Source organism: Arachis stenosperma, chromosome 4 (genome assembly GCF_014773155.1).
Source record: "Arachis stenosperma cultivar V10309 chromosome 4, arast.V10309.gnm1.PFL2, whole genome shotgun sequence".
Taxonomy (NCBI): domain Eukaryota; kingdom Viridiplantae; phylum Streptophyta; class Magnoliopsida; order Fabales; family Fabaceae; genus Arachis; species Arachis stenosperma.
In genome coordinates, this window is record NC_080380.1 from 3,228,694 (window position 1) to 3,254,805 (window position 26,112).

Here is a 26,112-nt window from a genome sequence, read left to right on the forward strand (position 1 = left end):
TTCGATCACCGGTTCGGTTCTTACAACTATGCATACCAGGACTAGTATAGGTATTTTTATTAAAAAGAGTAATACCCTGAACAGGTCCTAAAGATTTGGCGGCCCGACAGATTTGTTTGCCGAAAAAATTAACTAGGTTTTGAGTCCACAAGTCAGGTTAAACCGGTTAACACGACACTCTCTCTCCTACGTAGAGGTTGTAGGTGTGACGTGTCAAGTAAAGCAACTCGTGCCGCTTTTAGGACAGATTAGTCCATGTAGCTAAAATGACGTCGTTTTGAGACAACGCAAAACGACGCTGTTTTGAGAGGACAAATTTGTCCCCACCTTTATTTCCTGGTTCTTGAAACTTCGACGTTCTAAAGTCAAATAGGTCCACTAAAATTTTATTATAAGTCAAAAAGGTCCCTAAATTCATAATATATATGTCAAATTGGTCCCCTCGAATTAAGCAACTAGAACCATAATTAATATCAAATCATGATGAAATTATCCAAAGTATGTCAAAATATGTAATCCCAAGCACATGAAATGACATATCTTAAGTATAATTACAGTTAAACAATTAGAATTCGTCAGTATCCTCATTTAACATATTGTTCTTTTGCAGAACTTTGATCTCTTTATCTTCATGAGTGAATACCAGATTCCAAGTTAGCAGAAGTGGGATCATGCTAATACATTGCCTTGTGGTCATGGTAACCCAAGTCCAAAAAAAACTTCTATAGGTCAAAGAAACAGATCAAATCAATGTTAATTTGGAGAAATTTTTTTACTTCTCCATTAATGTACACAAGTACCCCATTTGTTGTCTCAAACAAAACTTTTACCACGGTAAAATACAGATATTATGTATTTACTCATCTAAATACCAAAAGATAAAACTCTGTCACAAGTTAACCAAACAACCAACACAATACAACATCATAGAATAAAAAATTCAAATACCTACATTGTTTTTGTTATTATCAAATATCTATCTGTAACCACTTCACAACTCTCACTTAAGTTACACCTACAACAAACTGTTTTTGATCTACCCTAAACATACATCAAATGCACGTTCATCATACATCACTCTTTACTGCCAATTTAATACAGCAAAAACTAACTTAACTTATTTCGAACAATGGTAATATGCACGACACACCACCACCAAGCAGTTCCTGTACACACTGGTCAAAGCACCATTACGAACTTGGATAAACGTTAATGGGGGGAAGAATATGAAGGATTAGGTCGTAAACTCTAGACGAGGGTTTGGGATACTTGTAATTTTACAAAGAGAAAATGAGAAGGTACGTTTTTTATACAAAGTACATACTTAAATTCAGGGACATTTTTTACTTATAACAAAAATTTTAGAGGACTTATTTAACTTTAGAACATCGAAGTTTTGGGAACCAGAAAACAAAGGTTGGGATCCCCTCAAAACGGCGTCGTTTGGCGTTGTCCCAAAACGACGTCGTTTTAGCCACGTGTCTATACCTAACACATCACACCTACAATCTCCACGTAAGAGAAAAAGTGTCGTATTAACCAGGCTTGGAGACCTATATGATATATATCTAGTAATCTTGAATACCCGAAGTCTAATTAATTTTTTTAGAGAACACATATGTCAAACCACCAAATCTTTGAGAATCTATTTAGGATATTACTCTAATAATAATAAAAATAATATAGTAATTAAAAACCTACTATAATCCAAAAAATTTATCTTTAACAAAAATACTATTTATTCATCAATTTATAAATTATTTTTAAATAAATACCCTGATCCAAGATTTAGAAAAAATCAAATTAATTTCTTTTAAAGCCATAAAATAAAGTTCAAAATTTAAATTTTCAAATTAAAACAAAATTCTCGTTGCTTTTCAATTACCAAAGTTCTAAATCATAAATAAAAAAATAATTCATTAATATAAAAAAAATCTTTACAAATAAATATAACAAATCATACGTAACCTACTATTATATTTCCAAATATCCTGGGATAATCTATATCCTCCACTATTATTAAATTGGAATCGAGATTTTTATTGCCAACATGGCAACATAGGGCGAAATTATGCTCAAGAATTCTCTAAATGGTTGAATGTATCATATCACTTCATCTCTTCCCTGCATCCCAATTTAATGAATATGTCTGTATTAGAATGGTACCTTCAAATTTTAGCATTAAAAAATCGATAAACTTCAAAAAACTTTCAAGGGAGGGGCCTCGAAAATAATTTTTACCATCAACCGTTTCACGGTGAACAATAGTTTCGATAATAAATGACAAATCAGAAAAGATCCTACTTTATTTTTAAATTAAAAGAACACTCTTTGATGACCTCGAAATAAATTCAAAAATAAAAACCCTTCTAGTCAACAAAAAAAATCAAAACCCTTCTGGAAACTTTTTTTTTTTTTTGAAGAATAAAAAATATTAATCAACATTTGCACACTGAAACTGCATTAGAAACAAATGCTCCATTAATATAGCGGGAAAAACATAAGAAATTCCATAAACCCTAACATATCTAGTTGCTAATTTACCACCTGAGCAATCTTAGTTTAAGTTTGAGACACAACCCAAAGAACTGTAAACATGCAGAGGGGCACTGTGATCTAGAAGTCTGGATCACCATAACCACCACCTCCACCTCTACGGTAACCACCTCCCGCGTAACCACCACCACCACCACCACCGAAACCACCGCCACCACCCCGAGGTCCAGTAGGCCTATCATTAGCATAGCTCACCCTGATCACTCGGCCGTTTAGATCCTGAAGATACAGTGCATATCAGTAAGGTAAATCATCTATTGTGTCAAAGTTTAGTACAAACATCAAAGCATTCCAACCTGCCCATCCATTCCACTGAGTGCTGAGCTTGCAGACTCGTCGCTTGAGAAGTTGACAAATCCAAAACCTCTTGATCTTCCGGTGTCTCTATCAGTGACCACCCTTGCTGTAAACAAACAAAATCAGGAAAAAAATTGACTAATTGGGTATTCAAACCATAACAGTATCAGGCATAGTACACATGTAAAATCTCATCTCATCTCATCTTTATCCAAATTTTAAGAGTAACTAACCCAAGAAAACCCATTGATCTCACCATTTAAGGGCGAGCTCCAATCACTCATTCACTAGAAAAATTCAGAACTCTCATAACAATTAGACAAGCGATCAGAGATGCCATGCGTCAATTGATTATAACAATCATGATGGTAATGCATGTTAGGTTCCTAAAGAATCCCTCTATTATTTTGCTTACAAATTCCAACAAACAACAAGATCTAATGGAGTATCTCTAACTGTCAATAAAGTCCTCCGATGATACCAATTACCAAAGCAAATTGTAAGCACATGAGAAGGTGAACTCACCATCAACCACATCCCCAAAGCCAGAGAATGCATCCCGAAGAGACTGGTCATCAACTCCGTATGAAAGGCCTAAAAACGCAAAATCCAGAATAAGTAATTAGGGTAAAAGAGAAATCAGTGGACAGATATGCAGTTTATCACTTTATCTTGATAACTACGTTTTAACAAAAGTTAAATACCCCCAATGAAAAGCCTGCTTGAGGACATGCAGCGAATATAATTGAGCATTGATGGAGCAGGTGCTAATCCGCTTCCGGAAGCACTCTGTCTCAAGAAATTTCCAAGCTTGTTACACAATGCCATGATGATTCTTAACCAAACTTCACGCCTTCAATGTTCCCTAAACCAAGCATATAGACCCATTATTATTATTATCAATAATCACACTAGCTACAAGAACTGAAGGAAAAACTATACCACTTCACCAGTTTCATTTATATATTATCATTCCCATAAAAAAATTTATATATTATGATGACATACATAAGAACAAAACGCAAACACACAATTCCATTTATCATTCGAGGCATTTCCGGAATCAATTAACAGGCATGCCATCATATCATAGAGAACAATCTAATCAATAATCACACTTACTAATACAATTGAATGAAAAATAATACCACGATACCAGTTTAAGCAAGACAGAAAAATAAGTGAGATACATTTCAATTGTCAAATCAAGCATTTTCACATACATTTAGCAGACATAGAAAACTCAACAATATAACAGCAACTAGAGACTTGGTAAAAAGAAAAACAATCAGTTAAAAAAAAAAGAGCTTGAAAATAATAACAAAGTATAAACACACTGACGTAAAACAACAATGCCAGAGAGAGAGGAAAAAATGCTTAACTTCTTATACAAAAATAGAAAGATATTTCAAAACAATTCAAAGAAATATATCACACTTCAAATTTCGCAAATAATAATAATAATAATAATAATAATAATAATAATAATAATAATAATAATAATAATAATAAATCAAAAAGGATGAAAGATTGGAACACAATCATAAAATCACAAAGATTCAAGAATAGCAAATCACAAAATTTTGAAAAGAAAAAGAAGAAACAAAAGATCAATTCGAAGGGAAACGAAGAAAACACAAGAAAAGCATATGAAAATCGCATGGAACCAGAGAATTGAATAAGAGATTTTACCGAAGAGAGGAAGAGTAGTGAAGCGGCTAGGGTTTAAGCTCCAAATATCGGAATCAACTAAACCTCAGAAAATATCTTGGGCTTTATAGAGTGAGTAGTTAGGGCAGGAATACCCTGCATGTGAGTCTATGTTTTTTAAACGTGTGACCGCTTCTTTTTCATAAGCTGATTATTCGTTTTGAATGTTGACTTTCGATGTAATAATAATTCGATACACAAAAGTTTCACATTTTTTATTCCTTTAAAATTCAATAATTTTATAATATTATTTAACTTTTTTAATTAAAATACATTCTTATTTTTCAGATAAATATATTGTTAATTAAATTTAATTTAAATCTTATCGATTAAAATTTTTTTATTTTTTTCCAAAAAAATAAAACAATTATTTTTAGAGTAAAGTATCACTTGTAAGTTTTATTTTTAACGTTTGGGTAAGTTCTATTTATATTCTTAACATTTAAATTGTCCTATTTATATCTCTAACGTTTATAAAAGTGATTCGATGTTATCTTACTGTTAATTATACTAACAAATCAGATTATATTTTTCAATTATTCTTATTTGAATGTATTCATTTTTAATTAGGTCTTATTTGAATGTGCTTGATTTCAATATTATACAGCGCTTGTTTGCGAGATAGAGACCAAAAGACAGAGACAGAGATACAGAGACAGAAATAAGTATTAGTATTATGTTTGATATGGAAGTGTACAAGACTGATTTATGTCTCAATATTCTGTTTGGTTTGAAATAAAAGTAGAGACTAAATATTTAAAATTACAAAAATACCCTTAATTTTAATTAACAACCCTAACCCCCAAATCCAATTTCATTTTTCTCAACATGCAACCCTAACCCCCTTTCTCCTCTCCTCTACCCTTTCTCCTAGGAAATGGATCCTCTCCATTTTTTTTTTTGTTACTGGAGAGAATAAAGTGTAATCTCCCACCTTTAATTTTATAAGTGGGACCAGAAATAAATGAGAAAGAGAAAACAATGAAGGGTGAGATTTTTCACTGGATACCATCCAGTTTTTTTCCCACTGGAGAGGATCTACTCCCCTTTCTCCTATCCTCTCCCGTGAACGAATCCTGGAATCTGACCCGTCGCCAGTAGCACCTCCAAGAGTCCAAACAACGATGGTGCCTCTCCAATTCTCCATTGGTTCATCTTCGTGACGCCAGTTGCTCCCCTAGGTTTGTGACGTTGCTGCCGATTGCGCGCCTGTGGGTTTGCGTCGCCACCATCCCGGAGCCGTGCCTCTGGTCTCCGCTGTTTCTCTGTCAACGGACCTGGTATCTTCTATCAATTTATCTTATTTGCTTGTTAATTTTGTGAAGTTCAAAGTTGATAATTTCGTAGAGGAATTTTTTATTCCCTCACTTTCTGATTTGTGAAACCCTCTTTTTTTTATTTGTCCTCATATGGATGAGAATATGTAAATCCTTCATTATCTGATTTGATATTTGCCCTGATTTGCTTAAAATTGCTGATTTGTGCTTCATTAATTGTTGAAGATTTCTGAAGTTGTTATATCCGAGTTCTTATTTGCCCTCATTTGTTTTATATTTCTGATTTTTGTGTCATCTTTTTTTAAGAATTGGAAATTTGTGATTGCTGAGTGTTAATTCCATGGTTTGCACATTATATAAATTTTTTTACCTTACTTGTGCTTGTTAATTCCTGATTTGTGAATTTGCGATTGTTATATTTATATATTTATTTATGATGATTACTGTATAGAAAAAAAGAAGAAGATGATTTGAGTACTATTTATCATAATTATGTTCCTATTATCAATCTTTTTCCTTATCAAAATTAGTACACGCTGGTGTGTTATCTTGAATTGAAAATGTATTTTTACTAGTGTCTAACATATTAGGAATGTGAAAATTTATTGAAAAAGCTATAAGCACCAACATTTGATTTTAAATATGACAAAGACATCTCTTCATTGGAAAGAGAATGATCCCTCTCTTGTGAATTGTAGCATCTGCCGCCCCTTGACTTGAGAAGACGTCTCCCTCCCCTCTTCTACTTCTTTTTGTACATCATCCGAAACTGAAATCCAATATTTTCTTGAATCAAACCACGATAGTTCATAACAACAATTTTTAAAGCAAAAAGAACAATGTAACAAGATGCAAACATCGACAAGACATCAAAACTGAACTGCCTTACCACTAATGTCAACATTGTATACCAAATCACCACATGCCTTAACTGGTGTAGTTTCATCTTCAAACATGTAGGAAATATCTTGAATTGTAAAATTTGTTTTGATTAGCTTTAATAAATAATTTTATTTGAACTTGTTGATTCATTCTTGTATTGTGTTACTATATCTTGATAACTTTGTAAATGATTTTTGCTTACTGTTACATGTATAGCAGCCTGGTTAACAATGGCTTCTACAAGTAGAAGATCTACAAGTGGTTCGTACGACAGCAACAATATAACGGGAGAACATTTTTGTGAATGTGGTTTAAGAACTCCATTACAAGTCTCAAATAGCATTGTCAACCCGGGTAGAAAGTATTACGCCTGTCTGTAAGAAATGTGGATAGTTTAGATGGGTAGGTCCAAGTATCCAACATTCTGACATTGGAGATGATCGCTCTTGTCAACTGAATTCTAATTTGAAGACGATCGAACGAGTTGAAAATCTTCATACTAATGTTGTGTATATGAAATTGTTAGTGTTCCTCCAACTTGTTGCTTCTATAGTCTATGTTGTCTTGGTCATAGTATTGTTGTTTAAGTTGTAGTTTAACCTTTGAATTCAAATAGGCAAATGACAAATTGTAATAACTAGTTTGAGAAAATGTTTTAGTATATTTCATTATTAAAATTAAAATGAGAACAAGTTCAATATCTCTGCTTCTCTTTCTCACTCTAGTCTTTTTTACTTCACTAGTGCTCTCACTATATTCTTTTCAAATAAAAAATAAAAAAATGTTGGTACTATCATTCATATACCCCAAGGAACTAGCATCTCATTCTTCTTCATGCTCTTCTTCTATCTGATCACATATGTTCCCTTTAGTAGTGCCAATAATTTCTTCAAAAAAGAGAAACTTTGCATCCCTATCTTATTCTCCTGCAGGTATATATTCTCCTTATATTTTGAAGACCCATTTTCAGATATGCTGCCAAAGTCTTTCTTGCACAAAGTCATGTTTGCAACTCCACATTTTCAGAGTTCTATTCTATTGTACCGTCCCCTGTCATTACAAAAGATAAATAATTCTTCTACTTTGTAAATGATTATTCTTTTTTATTATCCCAAGTTCATATTGGCACAGTTGATGACAAAAAATCATCAGAATTTTCATTAATATGATCATGACCATAAATATTGTACTTAGCCAATAATTTCTGCTCAAGTGACCAAAATAAAGGCCATACCAAAATATCAAAAAGATTGTATGCAGAACCTACACGTATTCAATACATACCAAAATAAAGGCATTACCAAAATATCTATCCAAATATATACCAAATATAAGTTTGTACGTTTAACCCTATAGTGAAAAACTTTAATACCCTAAGCCAAACTAAATACCCTTAGCCAACATTTAACTTCATATAATGGAACGCACAAGGCCAATCATCTGTGAATCTGACAAGCTCTAGAAGTGTGCATACACATTAGGACTCTCAGCAAACTTTAAAATTGCCCTCACCACCTCGTCATCATCGAACCCAAGCTATGTGAGCTTCTCACCAACCTTAAACTTCTTGTTCACACCAACAATGGCATCAGCAATTAGTTGGGCATTCTTTCTTTGGTCAGCCATCCTCTCCAAAATGTCAGCTTACTTTCTCTTCCTCCCATATCGCCTTGTGCTTCCGCCACTCGCACTAGCTTCAGAATGTGAGGCTTGTCCTTACATTGCCGGCCCTCCGTTGTTGTCTGGATGTGGAGACATCTCAGAATTATCAAATTCAATTGCAGTGTCTTTCGTCTCTTTGTTAACCTATTCATCCGCATCAAAGCCACTAACTGCTGCTACTCCCGTGGCTCTATCCCAGCCAGATATACCCTCCAGCCGGTGAAACAGAGGAAAGGACTTGCCAGTGGCGTATTGATACTTCTCCTTCAACCGCTTGTGCTTATTCTTGCAGTGATTCGCAGTCAGGGTATAACTGGGGAAGGCCTCCAGCATCTTCAGAGCCAGTTTCTCGAATGTTTTGGGTTTGAATTGCCCACAGTCAGCCCTCTGACTATCTACCACAAACTCCTCCATGAAGCCAACAAAAGTATTAGTCTCTTCATCACTCCACATGTGTTTGTTGTCCATTTTCACATACCAAAATTAATATAATCAACCTTGTGCAAAATTAAATTTTGTGAACATAAATTAACTAACTTTAAATAAATTAACATAAAATAACAAAGAGTAATAAAACAGCAAATAATAACACAAATAACCACAATTAATTCACAGCCTACAATTCACGCCATAAGCAAGTACAAATATGTAAAACTGAACCACAAACAGTTAGTTGCTATTACAAATTAAGAGGTGCTATTACAATGTTTCCCGTCTCAACAAGTCATACAAATTAAAATGCAGTCATTACAACACTATTCAATCGATTACAATGTTCATGACGCTGCTCTTACAACACTACTCCATACAACTTGTTCGCCACTCTTCATACATCTCATTTGCTATGTTGTCATGCCAGTGAATCTACTCGTTCGTGTTTTCAACCACATCAATGATATTCCTAGCAGAAGAATGAATCCTATTAAAATATTATTGATAATTGTCCGGTGCACGTGCTCTTTGGGCCACTCTCTAACATGATATCGAGTGCCTTTGTACGGTGCAAGAAACCCCGGACCATTTGTGTAACCAGCATCAACTAAATAGTAATTACCTATAGACAAGTAATGCAAACAACATAAGCTTAGCTATCGTGAACTCAAGCTATATGTATATGCTTAACTCCAAAGATGGCATAATTACCGTGGGGTATCTTAAGACTGTTATGGCGAGTTATTGCATCTCGAAATACTCGTGAATTAGATGTTGATCCCTCCCATCTACTGAGTACATAAAAAAACCCATCTCCCGGTTACACACTCCTAAGACGTTGGTGCAAATTTTACCCTTTCTTGTTCGGTATCTTGCCTTCTCAGACTCGGGGACTATCACCTCTATATAAGTGTCATTTAATGCTCCCAAGCAACCCTATCATCCATAGAAAGTTATGATACTCAGATATAGAATCTTTTAGGCAAATATGAATCATACACAATATCGAGTAAGCTCTACCTTAAACCATCTCCATGTGGGGTCAAGATAATCCTCTTCAACTAGTGTAGCCTTGGCAAACAAAATGCTTTGAATATATATTACAGCCTTCAAAACTTTATTAAAATACTTACTAACTGTCTCTCCGGACCTACAAAATCTAACCTGCAGACTACAATTTTTTGTTGGGATGCGCTAAGATAATTAAAAAAGTCGCAACCTGTTCCGGCAGGCTTACATGACCATCCTCTGTAAGTCCTTCTTGAACTTGGAGCAACTCACACAAATTAGCAAAGGCATTTGTGTTCATTCTCAACTCCCAAATACAATTTCTATCACCCTCACCAACAATACGCTCTAAAACCTCACGTCTAATTCTATTATTCATTCTTTCGCCTAACGACAGTTGGCCACTAGTTCTATCCCTAAAGTAAACAAATAGCATAAGCACAAAGAACAACATCAAATTTTCATACTTGGATCTCATCTCTTCATAAAAACACACACATCGTTTAATAATTTCTGACCGCTCCATTTCTTTATAGCAAAGTCATTACATTAAAAAAACTTCTTGTGCATGACAAGTAGGAGGTTGGTACATTGCATTCCGCTTTTGCGAGTGCTAAAGTGGCACTTAGCGAATATTGCGCACAACATTCATAAAATGTAAGCACAACTACATCAAAGGGATTGCCTATTACAAGTAAGTGTCCTGATGGGTTAAATGCATTTTGGAGACCTCCTCGTGTGGTACTTAGGGAGCATTCAAGCTTCAAAAGACTCACGGGGTTATGGACCAGGTAATTAAGAAGGCCACTAAGAAGTTTTAAGATGGTGGTAAACATCCAAAGATTAGTTATAATGACCATGGTTTACAATATTATCTTGTTCTATTTATATTTTTCATTTGTTTAGCCGGTTAAATTTAACATATTTTCATATGTACAAAAAGTTGCAGCTGTTGAAGGAAACAAACATTTAAACAAGGTCACCCAGAGGCACATTACTGCTAACAAACATTCCAAGATTTATTTTAGTGTCTATTGTTGGGAGGGTGTTATAAGTTTTGTATTTTTTTTTTTTTTTGGATTATGCTTTTAAAGGTGTCTATGAGTTGACAATACTTTTTTAGATCTAACTTTGGAAAGCTATCACCTATAAAATGAAAGCACAAGAACGAGAAAAATATTACTAGAAGAAAAAATAACTAGTAGTAGCCATATTATATAGTGTAAAAGAAAACATATATGCATTTTATATTAATTATATGTTTTAGTTATAACCTTTTGCAAGGAGTCCCAATGCTCGACATATTAAACGTGCATTAATTGGTATATTTTTTGTCTTAACTTTTATATGCATTTGATCCTTGTTATATGACCGCGTTAGGACAACTATCAAATATTGGTTCATCGACTACTTTGGAATGTGCCTTAAGCATCCAAAACGTATGTCCTTAATCTCTTTGTATTTGATCGGATCTTTGTGTATCAGATGCTCCTTCATATCCGCGATGGTTGTTGGAGAGCATCGAGTATCAAGTGTTTTCTGAAAAATTGACACACTAGTTAATTTATGCTATATTGCATATGTCACTTGTTAACTCCCAAAAATTTGTAAATCGTAAAATAAACTACTTTTTAGGACCTTCTGATTTCTTCTGGCTTTCAACTTTCTTTTTGATATATTTATCATTGGATTCATCAAATTTGTCTATGAAAGCCTTATTAGCTGTGCTTTTTCTTTCTTTGGACAAGCACAAATACGTTTTTTTTTTTATTGATTTTGTTGTTCTAGACTACATATTGGATATAGGACAAAATTAGACTCACTACATATTAGATACAGGACAAAACTAGACTCAAATACACATTTAAAATTATAAAAATGCATGCTAAGTATTTTATCAACACATCTAAAATTCATGGAGTTAAATCTCAATTTGGCCCCTGAAATTTAGCCTGATGCTCAGAATGACCCCCACAATTTCGTTGGCCCCAATTAGAACCTCCAAATTTACAATTGTGGCTCCAACTTGCCCCTGCGATCATCTCCGTTACCGGAATGTTGATCTACTGCAATTGTATGACACGGTGGACACTACTTAAATGACGGCGCATTGGTTTCGCGCGCAAACCCTTTGGAAACCACGTAGTGTAAGGGTTTTCTTGATGTTTGGCAACTTATGATCGTCATAGTGGAAAGAAAGAGAGTTTTAACCCACAAAAAAACTGAAACGACGTGGTTTCCAAAGGGTTTGAGTGCGAAACCAATGTGCCATCGTTTAAGTAGTGTCCACCGTGTCATGCAATTGCATCAAAACAGCATTCCGGTGACGGAGATGATCGCAAGGGCAAGTTGGAGCCACAATTACAAATTTAGGGTTTCTAATTGGGGCCAACAAAATTGTGGGGGTCATTTTGAGTATCAGGCTAAATTTTAGGAGTCAAATTGATATTTAACTCAAAATTCATGTCACAATGACAAATTTTAGTGTTCACATCATAAGGTTAAAAATAAAATTTTAACTGTAAACATATCCAAAGTCAAGTATTTGCACATCCAAATTACATTAATATTACAAACTTTAAATCAAAAGTATGAAAAAAATATCAACACAAACACATCAAAAAAAGAAAATTATAAATATATACAATATTATGCATAAATTAAAAAGATAGAACATTTTATTAACAAAAAAAAAAGAAAGACTAAGTAACATAGTAACCTAAAAAATGTGAAAGAGATAACAAATACTAAATTAAATCAAACAAAATAGTAAAAATAGTGCAAAGCTAAATATTAGGACATAACTTAATTGTTATAATACTGTGTCTTATTACTAATTATATATCCACTCTCTGAAAAGTTGATCTTGATTTTTTACTAGCTTCAATAATGTATTCTATTAGTTATTGTTGATATTTCAAAAAATTAAAATTTGTTTAGGAATAAAATTTTGGTGTTTCTTTTTTTATTCTTTGTCATGTTATTTGTTGTTTGAAATATGTTTAATTTTGTCTATATTCAATTGTGAAAATTATGTTAATATTTTATTTTTTGTTGTTAAATAAATTATTGCCTGATAAATTGTTGGCCCAAGATTTATTTTCCCAACAATATCCATATGTAATTTTTTTTAAAAATTGTCGACGACTTGATGTAACCGTTTTTAAGAATGCAAGAATATCTCATTTGATTAGCTAGTAATTGTATCTCCCAATAGAATTTCTCAAAACCCCTTCCTTATAAGTTAGAATTTGTGTACTTCGGAAGGAGGGTCATGAAAATCAAAATGAGTGATCCACGTGTACTCCACGTGTGATGTGTTATGTGTCGTGAAGCTGAGTAGAGACAAATTGAGATGAGATTAGGCCTCAGTTTCACCATATCCTCTCTTCGCATTCGGATAATAATAATAACAACAACAATAATCTAACAAAGCAAAACACTCCACACAAATTTCCGCTTCACGTTTTATATATATATATATATATATATATATATATATATTTATATTTATTTATTTAAAAAAAACATTTCACGCAAAATTTAAACAATATATTAATTCAAAAAACAAATTCAGTCAATTTCACATGAATTTGATAATTGAAAAGTATTAAATAATTTGATTAATTTGACTAAAATTTTATCTTTCAGTTATTAATTTCACGTAAAGTTAATTGGATATAAATTTCTAAAAAAAAATTAAAAAAGGCAACCATACAATGGAGAAGGAGCTAAGGTGAGTGACTGGGTTTATCATATATATTAAAAACTAAAATTAATTAACTTATATATAGTATTAGATTAAACTTTGAAAAATATCAATATTTCGATTTGCATTCTGAAAGTTTATAAATGCTATTTGAAACTGAGCCTTGAATTTAAGTGAAATAAGCAAAATTTGTTAACAAAGCTGGCGGTTAATCATCCAATTTTTCTCTGGTTACGTGTTTTTCTTTTATCAATTTTATTTTATTGATTATTGATTATAAAATAAATAAAATGCATGCATTGATTTGAACCAGAAGTGAGAGACAGTTGCGAGAGGCTGATAAGTTTGATTTTGATTGATGTGTATGTTTAGTGGCTGAGATCATCGATCATTGATTCATTGATTCATTGATTCATTCATCATCTTCAATTTCATCATCATGAGGATGTTGCCTGTTTGCTCAGCAACCCCGAGCTACTCCTCTTCTTCCCAGGTTCAAAATTCTGTCTCCATTTCCTTTGAATTTTCCTTCAATATTCTGCGATTCTGCTTTGTTAAATTGAGAATGAAAACAATCTTAATTTCTTTATAGAACGTTGCCATAGTTGAGGTTCCGCTTTCATGAACTCAATTTGAAAACTGGACATGTTCTGTGCTATTGATGCATCAGTGATAGTAATTGACCTAATTTTTTTAGTTCTAGAGTGTGCTTGTTTACTTGTTCAATCATGGTTTTGAGATAGTACAGTATGGTGTCGTTTGATGCATATATCCTTCCCCATTTAGCAGGAGATAAGTTTTAATTCTTTTTGTTGCTAATTATAACAATTGATTTCTTCTAGCAGATTCCCTTGTTTGGAGGATTGCAACCCTTGTACCCGATTCGAAAAGATCTTGAGAGCAGATGTGTAGGAGAAGAAGTTGTGCATCTGGGTTTTCAGTATGGAACTCACACTCACTCGTTGAAGAACTCATTTGCTGTACAATCTACAAAGACTGTCTCAGGTAGTTTTATTTCTCCAAGTGAACCAGGGTACCTTACAAATACATGGGGTTATTCATCGGTGACAACGGATGGAGAGTTCAGACACATAGAGAGTTATAATTTGTCCACCGTGGCAGAGGATGTTGTGGACTTTGCAGAACAGTCAACTGAAGGATCTAGCACATTAGCAGTGCCGGTGCAACCTGAAACACTATCAAGTACTGATGTAATACAAGAGAATTTTACTTCTACATCTGTGCCTGATTCATATAATGTGGACAACGAATCAGTAGCCAGTGCAAAAGCTAGTGTCGGTGACCTCGTTGCTGGGATCAACGACTCAATCAATGGCTCGGTTAATAAGGGAGAAGCTGCCTTACAGAACTCGCTGGATAAAGTTACTTCTTTTATAGATTCTATTGTTAAAAATGCTACTACATCTGCAGATAATGCTTTTAGTAAGGCATTTTCTTCTGTAGATAAAACAGGGGAATTAACAAAGAATAAAATTACTGGCATTTCAAGCGAGCTAAGTGGAATCACTAGTAAGGTACCTGTTGTGGTTGTTGATGTGTTGCGCCGCACAATCGTATCTGTAGAGAGTTCTTTAGTAAGCGGAGCATCGTATGCTGTCTATCTTTACGGGTCAGCCAAGGAGCTCCTTCCTCCAGGGATTAGGGATACAGTCAATGTATATGAAGACAAAGCAGCAAAACTCTTGAGGCCTATTGGGCCTGCATCTCAACAGGTTAGAATATTATGGATTATAGTTTTGTTAGGATCTTGAATCTCAGCTAACTGATAATAAGTATTTGCTTAAGTATGACATTTCTACATTTGTTATTGTTTATTGAAACTTGATTTGATAATCAAATGAGTGGGGTCAAGTCATCATCTTGGGTGGTGCTTCATCAAGCATAGCATAACAAGCTTACGCTTATTTATGGTTGAAAACTTGAAATCTTTCATATCCGTTTTTAAAATATTCTGTTTAGTTTCACTAACATTCTGAATTTTCCAGCATTTTGTATTTCTATAACTTATGTCGTGTCAGCAGATATACATGGCTATATATTCACTGGAGAAGAATCTTGGGTTGGATCCAAATGACCCAATTGTTCCATTTGTTGTTTTTGTGGGCTCTTCAGCAACAATATGGTATGAATTTCTCTCTCCACCAAAGTGAATTCTTTAATTTATCTATATTAGATGATTGATTCTGCCTGCAAATGCTATATTTACTAGATGTCAAAGATATGCAGGGCCTTTTATTGGTTGTGGACATATGGGGGTTACTCTGGAGATTTATCCCCTAAATTGGCAATGGAGCTTTTGGCTGGGGACAAAGATGCCACACTGATAGATGTCCGCAATGAGGCATGTGATTTTATTTTGTTTTATTTTATTTTATTTCTGGCCCTTTTATGCAAAGCGGGAGAAACAGTTTTACAATTTTTGATGCTATATTGGTGTTTTGATGCCCATTTTTATCATTGTGCCAAATTCTTCCAGATCGATGGTTGCCTTGTATTAAGAAAGTTTCCCCATCTTTTTGAATTTGTTGGCTTACTATTTTGATATTGAATTTGGTCAATAGTGGCTCATGTTGATACTTTCCTTTCTTCAGGATTTGCTAGAAAAAGATGGTATTCCTGATATTCGACGGTCTGCTCGGTTTAGATATGCAAATGTGACTCCACTTGAGGTTGGTTTGAAGCATAATACTACTTAAAAGTTCTTACTGGGATAATCATTGTATACCTCGCCTTTGTTAAATTGAACACGTTTAGAATCTTGAATAACTCTTTAGAATGGATAAGTGATTATATGTAGCGTTCTACTACTAAATTAACATTTTGTGAAAAGGTCAATGACACTTTACGGAAGTTGCTGAAAAGTGGTAGAGACATTGATGACTCCTTGATCGCTGCTATTATTCGAAATTTGAAGATTGTTAAGGTATGTACACTTGTAGCTTCTGAAGATATATGATACTTGAAAGTGCAAAGAACAAACAGAAAATTTCTTCCCTGTGGCACTCTTGGCTTAACAGTGTTTTCAATATACATGACAAACTCATTCCCTCATTTCTACTATTATGAAGTAAAACTATTGAACCTCGAGTGATGTCATTGAAATGCTTGTGTTATATGGTTTTATAAAATAACTATCATCTTCTAGCAGTTTCATCTTTTTAATCTTACATGGACATTAAATCTCAGTTTTATGCATCTGTTATTTCTCATGTGGTTAGGAATTGAAATGACTAATGATGCCTCAGAATCTTTTGTTTTTTTCTCCATCCTATAGGACAGTTCCAAGGTTATCGTTATGGATGCTGATGGTACTCGTTCTAAAGGCATCGCACGTTCCTTGAGGAAACTTGGGGTCAAGGCAAGTCTGTCTATACCTTCTTAGCTTGCTTCAAAATTTTAATGTGATAGACCGATTCCTGGCTGAAGTTCAGTGTAGTGATCAGATTTGGAATTTAGATAACAAAAAACAGTTAACACTGCTTCAAAATCTGACATGATTTTTTATACTTAAGATAATTATAGAAAATCCTGGAAATTGGAAAATGTACTCATATGATCCTTCATAATTGAAGTCTCTGTTAGTGTCAGCTTGATTTCATCCTTGAAAGTATCTGATTAGATATTGTAACATATATTACTGTACACATGATCCTGCTTACTGAATGAAAAGCAATTGAACTCATACTGGTAAGTTAAATTGTTGTGATTTATGACCAACAATTTGTCACATTCTAGCAGTAGACCAAAGAACAATTTTTTTAAAAAAAAAAATACTGTAAGGAATGTGCTAGACACTGAAACTGCACCTTTAAATTCATGTATATGTGCGTTACTGGTGGTTTGTATTCTGAGCTTGACCTAATAGACATACTCTTTATAACTAACTTATCATTAACATATAAATCTAATCCATAATGCAGCACATCATAAATTTAACTACCTGTTTATTGTATTACAGAATTCATACATGGTTCAAGGTGGCTTTCGGTCTTGGATGAAAGAAGGTCTCCGAATCAAGGAGCTTAAACCTGAGACAGCACTTACCATACTTAATGAGGTATTTGCCAAACTATTGCTGCTTGTCTGTCTTGTTAATCTCCTTGCTCTAATGCTCAACTTTGAAATATGTACAGAAGCAGCACTTATATTTGCTTTTGCAGTTCTTTCAAGTAAATTTTAAGGTCTCCCATGGCTTTTGTTGAGTTTAGTGTGGGTGTCAATCCTGTCTAAATGGCATCTATCTTCTTTAGGACAAAATAAATGAAATTATAGTAAGATATCTTATCCTGTAATTGTTCCCTCGGACGTCAACTTGACACTCTCAGATTTCCACCTTCCTCCTTCTATTCACTGCTACAATTCTTCTTTCCTCTTTTTGTGCATTCAGTTTGGAAGCACACAAAAGGTTAGAAGAGGAATATTTTGCTTTAATTGACAATGTTGTATCCTGTTACTTTTGCAGGAAGCTGAAGCAATTCTGGAGGATGTTAGTCCTTCTCCTCTTCAACTTTTAGGTTATGGCTTGGTAAGTGTCAAGTTACCTGTACAGTGAGTGGTGACTCGGTAATTATTACAACCCATTCACCTGATGTCTTCTCATATGTTAACTGTCAACTCAATCTTATAAGGTTCCCAGAATGTGATATTTCCTTCTTGTTTTTTAAAACACGATATATGTATGTTATACATTGACAGGGTAGAAATCTACTTCATGAGGGCAACTTCTGTTGAGAAAAAAATAAAAAATTTTGCAATACCCTCTGCTTTGAACTCATTTCATGAAACTACCTGAATATATAAATAATTGACAGGAAACTGGAATTGAGTATATTGCTGAATTCACTTATTTCTCCTGGGTCCACAAGTAAAAAAGTTGTTTTATAATTTCTGATGTCCTTTTGCCGTAGAACTTTGCAATCATATTAATTCAGTATTCCAAAGCCATCAACAATGATATTCAGCAAACATTATGTCCATTTTCTGGATAACCCAGATGCTTCTCTTCCTTTCATATTTTTAATTAGTTTTGGAAATGATCACCTGCTTTTGACTCCATTATCTTCTAATCAATGCAACTACTTTTGATTCAGGCTCTTATTGCGGGGTTCTATGGAATATTAGGTGCGTGCATTTTCTCTAATAAGCTATCAATTTGTTCAGAAATGAAAAGTTATTTCTTGTTGCATCTAACATTTTTGACATTGGAGTTAATTCAAGGGTAGTAGATATGTTTTCCACCTTTTAGTTTAATGTCCTTTGCATGTGTATTCCTACAAATACAGATCCATGTGAAGTAAACTATTCTTCATTGCCCTTAGATATTACATGATGTTTGCATATGATTATGTAGCATAAAATGAAGCTCTAATTTTTTAAAAAATGCTGCACATGAGTTATGAATTTCTGTTTGTCTGTATGAAAATTGTGATGGATATGGTTTTTTCTTATTTTTTATTTTTCTTTTCTTTTTTCTTTCTCTTAATTTTGTTTTGGCTATGCTCTGACAAAGTGCAAATTAATATTTTCTCAGAGTGGGAGAAGACATTGCAGTTGATTGGAGCAGTTGGCCTTGGTTTGGTATGCGTCTTGTTCTTTTGGCCAAACTTTGTTAATTTGGTTCTGTTAAAAGAATATATAGCTCTTACGTGTACTTGTGAATTGCTTGGTGGGCTCGTAAGTCACAATATTCTGTTACTGGGAAGTTCTTCTTTTCAGACATTTTCATTGAAGTTCTTCTCATGCCTGCACTAAATCTAGTATGCTTATATTATCTCTATCCCAATGCATAAATTTTGTGGATGTCATTAGCTGTCATTAGTCATCTTTCGTAGTCTTTGTAACGTTTGGTTCTTCCCTTACCTCATAAATTGTCCACTGCACACTGATCAGACTGTCTATCTGCGCATTTCTTCATATGAGAGCTCAGAAGATTTGAAGCAAGATGTGAGGTAAGTATACTTAATGATGTATATGTAATTATTTAATTACTTTCTTATAGTCATAATAACATCCATATTCAACTCATGAAAGATGTGTCACAAACTTCTTCTCTCATCTTTATGTTCTGAAACTATCAATTCATTGAAACATAGTGTCCATTTGGGGTTTTAATTTTAATGCAACTAAACAAACTCTTTTATGTATTAGGCATGTTATACACTTATACTCGATGTTTCTTCAAGGGAGTGACACATACGTATTATGTTTACTTGCATAAAGTTTTATTATACACTAAGAAACTAGGTATTAAATTTGATTTTTTGTACATAACATTAATAAACAACATGTTGAAGGTGTGTCCAGAACAGAGTTTTGATTAGGTGGTGCTTGATGATCAATTTGGTTTTAAAATATCTATGTTGGTTCCGAAGCACATGAAAAAGGAAAAAAGTTTAGAATACTCTGATACTTAGAATGTGATTTACACTTGGAAAAATTAGTAAAATTGGAAGAAAAATAAATTCAATTACTTTGTAGTTCTCTATATTTTCATTCAATATTTTTAGGCTCCTATAGTTTAAAAATTTGTAATCAGGTCATTATATTGTACAAAATTTTCAATCAAATCCCTGTAGTTTAAACATTTCTAATCAAGTCTCTTTATTTTTCAGCTAGGTTCCTTTTGTATAAAAATTTCTAATGAAGTCACTAGACTGGATGATGAATTCTGTTTACATAAATTTTGGTCTAATATAGGACTTCATCACAAAATTTTTAAAATTTAAACTTTTGGGCTCCATAAGCAACGCTTAAACAACAACCAGTATTTGATTACAAAATCTTATATAAAATAAACTTTTAAACTATAAGAATTTAATCTAAAATTGAGTGAAATTATAGAACCTTATAAAATAATTGTACCTTTAAACAAAACATTCTCATATAGAAGGATAAGACTTCAATTAGCAAATAGCAACTAAAAAGAATACCAGTTTCTGTATCAATTCTTGGCATTTTCACTCGTGACATCATTGTCTTATTGAATCCATTGTAGGTTATTGCTTGCTCCTGTTAGAGTCGGAGCTCAAGCGGTCTCATGGGCTGCCGGAAAATTAGATTCCAATCGCATAGGGCTTCCTACATCACCTTCATCATTAGATGTTCAGAACCGAGTACTACAAGCTGCCGCCAAGCACGAATCTCAACCATCCGATAGTGAAGGGAACAACCAAGATCAATCTCCTGAACAGACAGTTTCTTTCAATCAGAATCTATGACATTCGTTCAGATTCACCGTGTGCTAACATGAAAACCAGAACTGAAGACTAGTATGGTCAAAGCAACTTAACTTCCATGACTGAAAAGTTTGCAAGTTGACAATTCTCCAGTTTCCAACACGTTAAAGAGTGTGATTTTGTTCACTATGCTCTGCACAAATTTGGATCTTCATATGCAAGTAGGAACTTGTAAGAAGACAGAAAAATGATTCACTAATGTATCATATTAATTTGTATAATGCCACAAATTGCACGCATGCCTGAGTGATTAGCACAATTTCTGCATCAAAATAATAAGAATGTAACTATTATTAAAGAAATAATTTTATTTGCTGGTGCAATTTGTGGTGGTGCAAGTTATAAAGTATAGGAAAGTTTTCACATGTACCATACCACTTTATTGGACATGTTATTCCGTTATCCAGAGGCCTAAAGATTTAAATTAAAAAATTCTAATGGTCATGATTGATTGGCAGAATCATGTAGTACACTATGGAGTGTAGGAAGATCCTTTAACCTGTGATACGCTTTTTTTTTTTAATTACACCAATCAAATAAAAAAATGTTTTCGCATATTAGGATGAAAAAGGATATTGTTCACTTGACATGAGAAGAAGTATCTCCTGCTCAAACGATCCCGTGTTAGTATGCTCATGATATATTAGTCCTAAAAGAATAACAATATTAAATGCATACACTTTAAGTACGTAGTATTCTTTTACTAAATATATCAAAATAAAAATTATAAAAACATGATACATGAAAAGATGAGAATCGAAATTGACTATTTTTTTTATTGGCCTTATTTTTTTTAACAATTTAATTTTTATATACTGTAAATTTAAAAAAATATATATACTATATAAATAATTAGTCATATATTGAGCATTGACGCAATAAAAATATTTAATTTTTAAATTAACCACTTAAAGGTCATTTAAGTAAATATAATAGTATAAAATTTTATACTTTTTCTTGTTTACTAAATAGAATATCTTTGTATTTCTATGTGTTTTTTGTTTAAAAACAAAGAGTTTAACACAATAAAATAGAGTGAAACAACAAAAGAAGACAAACAGAAGACACACATATCAAATAGCAATCCAAACAACCAAACAGGACAATAACACAAAGAATTATCTCAAAGTCATTTCTGGCATTGCCATCAACAATAAAACTAAACATGTTGATAATTTTCTCTGCATATTTTTATTTATTATCAAATATTCTTCTATTCCTTTCTATCCAAATGTTTCAAATGATCGCAAAGAAACACATCAACTGCTTTTTACGTTTCTCCTTTCTATTTGTTGCTCCTGTCCAACTTTAAAAATGTTCCTTTAAGATACCTGGAAGACACCATTGTATGCCAAGTAAATTCATAGTAAAAAACAACTAGTAAATATATTCAACATTCTTGTTATATAATACACATACATTATCTTCCTGATTAATAATCTCAAGCCGACTCAGCCTTTTTTTTGTATTGACTATGCCTATCAAGACCAACCAAGCATATAACTGCACTCTTGGTGGAACTAAGCCTTTGCAAATAGTCCTAGTGAAGTTGTGACTGGTAACATCCTTCGGAAGCATTTCCGTTTGTAACACATGCACAAATGAATTAATCGAAAAATACATCTTGTCTATCAAACTTTCACACATGTATTTTCTAGCTTAACTGGCCTCAAAGTATCATGTAATTGATTCAGAGTTCTAATTCCCATTTGAATTGCTCATGCTTCCATTAGAAGTTTTAATTTCACTCTAACTCATTCCAAAACCCATAACCCCCAATAATAGATCCTCTTTGGTTTGAAGTTGAGAAAAATCTTGAAGACTGAACTTTCAATGATCCACAAAAGAAACCAAATATCCTCTCAGAACTGAGTCATTCTCCTATCGTAATCTCCATAGATAAACCAGTAATCATCTTATCTCTTACATGTTATTCCTTGATCTGTAGCTGGCATATATCCTTCCATGGATTCCTATAACTCATTAGGTAACGACTGAGTAGAACGTAACTCTTTAGGATTCAGATTATTAAAGGAGCATATCACCTTCTTCCACAAAGTAAACTCCTCATTTGAAAAGAGCTACCACTACTAATTAAGGATAATTTTGATGAAGGATTAATTTAGATGAATGATTTGAGAAAATTGATAGTTATATTATTGATGAGTTAAGAAGAGAGTACAAAGGATAGTAAAAGATAATAACTTGATGTGTTTACAATGAGTTTTATGATTGCCTATTCATAGAACTCACGTATTGGTTTATTATAATTTTTTAGATATTTTTAAGTCTTAGATATTGTAGATATTTCTATTGACGTAATTTATTTACTTCATTTCTAGACTTGTTTATCATAATATATAGATATTTAATATTACAAAAACAAGATGATGATAAATCTAGAAAGTTTTATAAATATGTAATATTATTAATTAATAATACCGTATCATTTTAAAAACGAATGAGTGAAACAGTGTCACCTCTATAATTTATTAAACCTCTATTAAATGAACATTATAATGTTATTTATTGTAACGTTGTAATACAAACTCAATCAAAATATATTCAAATAAATTATATGTATTCAATTGTATTTCTGTATTTTATTATTTTATTTTTTTATTATCTTCAAAAAGTTTGATAGAAAATAAATCTAAATCAATCTAACAGTAAATTTTTTCTCAATTATTTGTAAAATTATAATTTTTTTCCATTCAAATATACAAAGTTTTCATTTTTTACATCTACACAATTTTAATTGTTCATTACAAACTTTTTAGTGTATAATACGATATCTTTTAAATATGATATATAATTTTTTATTTGGTAATTTTTTATTTTTTGTTTTAGTTAAATTTCCACAATTTAATTTTTGGGAAAAGGACAAATTAGTCCTTGAGCTTTTAAATCGTGGACTAATCCATCTCTGAAGACCTAAAAATACTAAAACGCCTCTTACTATTCAAAACGTGTGACGGATCGATCCTTCCGTGCAAAATGCTCTCCAAGACGTAATGGAGAGGAGTGATGTGTCGCTTAGGTGGCGTGTGTTGGACCTTGACCACCGTAACGGTGCACATGTAAGATAGGTGGATTGAGGTTAGGGACAAATTGGTCCCTGGATGATAAGACGACGTCGTATTTGTGTTTGCCCTATGTGTTCAAATAGAACTCGTTTGCCATTACCGTTGTTTATTTTTGTGAGTGGTTGAGGGTGGTGGTATTGTGCAAGCTTAAATGGGCAGTGACGGAGCCTCATCCAGCACACGACGCGTTCAACTGCCGCCAACCGTGAAATGCGTGGAAGTTGCAGAGGAGAAGGACGAGATTGCGCCGACGTGTAAATGCGGGGTGTACGCCATATTGTACAAATCAGGACAGCCACGAACCCTAATAGATTGTTCTTTGGGTGTCCATTCTTTAAGGTATGTTGGGATTTTATTTTGTCAGATTGATTATACAGGAGTTGATTATGTTTTGTTTGTTCTGGAATGATGAACATGCAGCTGAAAAATCCCAGTCACTGCAAGTTCTTCTTATGGCTGGATGACCATGTTTCAACAATAAGAGTCCTTGAGAAGTTTATTACGGAAAACGAGGTTGATGATCTGAAAGTGTATCTTGGGAAGAAGGTAGTGGAACAGAAGCTGATTGATTTGGAGAAGGTGTTGTATCTAGAGAAGAAGAAGAATGTTAATATGTATTTGGTTATTCTTGCAGTGGTTTCTGTAATTTTTGCTTCTGTTATTGCCAATCTTGGCTGAAAAGTAGGTAAAAAAATGATGTAATGTAGTATGAGATGAGTTTTCATTTTGTTGTATGATTTTGGAACAAAAATGTTGTAGCTAAATTATGATATATTAAGCAAAGTCATTGGCCTAAGCAAGTTAATGGCATAATTATTTAGAGATATGTTTATATATTTGTAAAGCATAATTTAATCTCATGAAAGAGTTGTTAATATTAACAAAAGAAGTCAATAACATGTTTACTGCCAAAGCAAGGCATAACTTAAGCCTGCAAGCTATACATAATCACATTGTTTCCAAAAAGAGTTGCTCTGTAAAATAACAGTGTTTCCCAAAAAGAGTTGCTCTGTAAAATAACCGTGTTTTCCAAAAAGAGAGCATTAACTAAAATTTATACATAATCACATTGTTGATGTCATCACTAAAGCCTAAACATGTAGCATTAACTACTTGGCTTGTTTAGTCCTGGAGTGGGGATGAACTTAAACAGCCGTTGAGTTGCTTTGCCTGCTGCTGCCAAAGTCTGTGGAGATGCTCCTGATGTAGTTGGTTGTTGTGGTGAGGGGAGATGCTGTTCACTCGGGGTAGGTGGCACAGGCTCCGAGGGTTTCTTTGTCACAGGCTTCCTCCTAACTGATTGCTTAGGCCTAAATGTCCTTGGGGCAAGGCGTGATGCAGACTGGGCTGGGGGTCTGAATAGTGCTTTTGGAGGCATTGATTGTGTCGCAACCGCTGCAACTGAGGGGCCAGATTCTTGCTCAAGCATCGGTGCAGCATTTGCATTCGAATTACCCTGCATGAAGGTCGAAACAAGTGTGAATGCAATGAAACTAGCAGGCAACAACAATGAAATGCCACCAAAATTCGTACCTCATTAGCAACTGCATGATTAGCAGAATTCTGTTCAACATGAGGAGGGTTCGTAGCAGCAGGGGGACTCTGTTCCACACTCTAAAACATTTAAAACCACAACAAATTTAAAACAGTCCCAATGAAGCACAATATATCATAAGACATTTAAACCCATGAAGTATTAAAATATAGACATATAACACCCGAAAGAAAACTAAAATAGACACTTAAATCCTTGAGTTTATTATCGGGGGGACAATTACATCCCTGATAAAGTAAGGGCTACCTCTTCCTTGGGGGCTGACTGCGACAAAAGTAGAACCAAGTGATTGAGAATCCTTGGCCTTTGTTGTTGGTTTTTTCGTCTTTGGCTTCCAGTTTGGGTTGGATGGGTCCCCTTTGCACGTCTTGTAGTTGTGTCTCCTCTCACCACACTTGCTACATGTGACATAGAAACTCCTCTTCAACTTGTCACCATCAATAACAACCTCAGCTGGATCTTTCTATCTGTTATGCACCTTGGGACGTCCAATTGGCCTTTTTAATACAAGTGGAGCAGGCTTAGTAAACTCAGACCTTGTCCAATATTCCTCACTCGTTACTGGCTGGATGAAGTGCTCATATGTCTTTCTAATGGACTCCATACATGGCCATGGATGGACATAATCATGGGGAGTATCATGCCATTTTTTTATTGCTGCTATAGCATGAATGCACGACAT

General features: G+C 33.6%; 3 protein-coding genes across 5 annotated transcripts; 1 reads left to right on the forward strand and 2 right to left on the reverse strand.

The window, feature by feature from the left end:
- Nucleotides 1–1,932: 1,932 nt before the first annotated feature.
- LOC130973490 (glycine-rich RNA-binding protein 2, mitochondrial-like) lies at nt 1,933–4,729 on the reverse strand. Of its 2 annotated transcripts, XR_009084151.1 has the most exons (6): nt 4,546–4,729; nt 3,558–3,718; nt 3,379–3,447; nt 2,853–2,959; nt 2,548–2,775; nt 1,933–2,124 (listed from the first exon to the last, which is right to left on the reverse strand). XR_009084151.1 is itself a non-coding variant. In XM_057898044.1 (5 exons), the coding sequence occupies exons 2-5, from the start codon at nt 3,679–3,681 to the stop codon at nt 2,617–2,619; spliced, it is 459 nt and encodes a 152-aa protein (XP_057754027.1). In that variant the 5' UTR covers nt 3,682–3,718; nt 4,546–4,729; the 3' UTR covers nt 2,396–2,616. The 2 variants fall into 2 exon arrangements, 1 of the variants encoding a protein (XP_057754027.1); XM_057898044.1 differs by lacking the exon at nt 1,933–2,124 and having other exon boundaries at nt 2,396–2,775.
- An 8,858-nt stretch (nt 4,730–13,587) lies between these two features.
- LOC130973934 (uncharacterized) lies at nt 13,588–21,191 on the forward strand. 2 transcript variants are annotated; one of them, XR_009084319.1, is made up of 14 exons: nt 13,588–13,763; nt 13,906–14,026; nt 14,379–15,266; nt 15,576–15,676; nt 15,781–15,895; nt 16,146–16,223; nt 16,385–16,477; nt 16,829–16,912; nt 17,513–17,611; nt 17,715–17,825; nt 18,017–18,079; nt 18,645–18,675; nt 19,085–19,131; nt 19,444–19,502. XR_009084319.1 is itself a non-coding variant. In XM_057898631.1 (14 exons), exons 2-14 carry the CDS (start codon nt 13,973–13,975, stop codon nt 20,769–20,771), a joined length of 1,935 nt encoding a protein of 644 aa, XP_057754614.1. In that variant the 5' UTR covers nt 13,602–13,763; nt 13,906–13,972; the 3' UTR covers nt 20,772–21,191. The 2 variants fall into 2 exon arrangements, 1 of the variants encoding a protein (XP_057754614.1); XM_057898631.1 differs by lacking the exon at nt 17,715–17,825 and adding an exon at nt 20,549–21,191 and having other exon boundaries at nt 13,602–13,763.
- A 3,789-nt stretch (nt 21,192–24,980) lies between these two features.
- On the reverse strand, nt 24,981–26,112 carry LOC130974410 (uncharacterized). The gene is made up of 3 exons (XM_057899299.1): nt 25,909–26,112; nt 25,409–25,489; nt 24,981–25,331 (listed from the first exon to the last, which is right to left on the reverse strand). Exons 1-3 carry the CDS (start codon nt 26,110–26,112, stop codon nt 24,981–24,983), a joined length of 636 nt encoding a protein of 211 aa, XP_057755282.1.

Bases quoted from the DNA above. Each gene is read 5' to 3' on its own strand.
- LOC130973490 (XM_057898044.1), bottom strand. From the start codon at position 3,681: ATGGCATTGTGTAACAAGCTTGGAAATTTCTTGAGACAGAGTGCTTCC. The intron at 3,448-3,557 runs GTATTTAACTTT...TTGCGTTTTTAG, and splicing joins AAGCAGGCTTTTCATTGGGG to GCCTTTCATACGGAGTTGAT. The intron at 2,960-3,378 runs GTGAGTTCACCT...GTTTGTTTACAG, and splicing joins CTTTGGGGATGTGGTTGATG to CAAGGGTGGTCACTGATAGA.
- LOC130973934 (XM_057898631.1), top strand. From the start codon at position 13,973: ATGAGGATGTTGCCTGTTTGCTCAGCAACCCCGAGCTACTCCTCTTCT. The intron at 17,612-18,016 runs GTATTTGCCAAA...TTACTTTTGCAG, and splicing joins CACTTACCATACTTAATGAG to GAAGCTGAAGCAATTCTGGA. The intron at 19,132-19,443 runs GTATGCGTCTTG...CACACTGATCAG, and splicing joins GAGCAGTTGGCCTTGGTTTG to ACTGTCTATCTGCGCATTTC.
- LOC130974410 (XM_057899299.1), bottom strand. From the start codon at position 26,112: ATGTCGTGCATTCATGCTATAGCAGCAATAAAAAAATGGCATGATACT. The intron at 25,490-25,908 runs GTGCATAACAGA...TAAATGTTTTAG, and splicing joins GGCCAATTGGACGTCCCAAG to AGTGTGGAACAGAGTCCCCC. The intron at 25,332-25,408 runs GTACGAATTTTG...ACCTTCATGCAG, and splicing joins ATCATGCAGTTGCTAATGAG to GGTAATTCGAATGCAAATGC.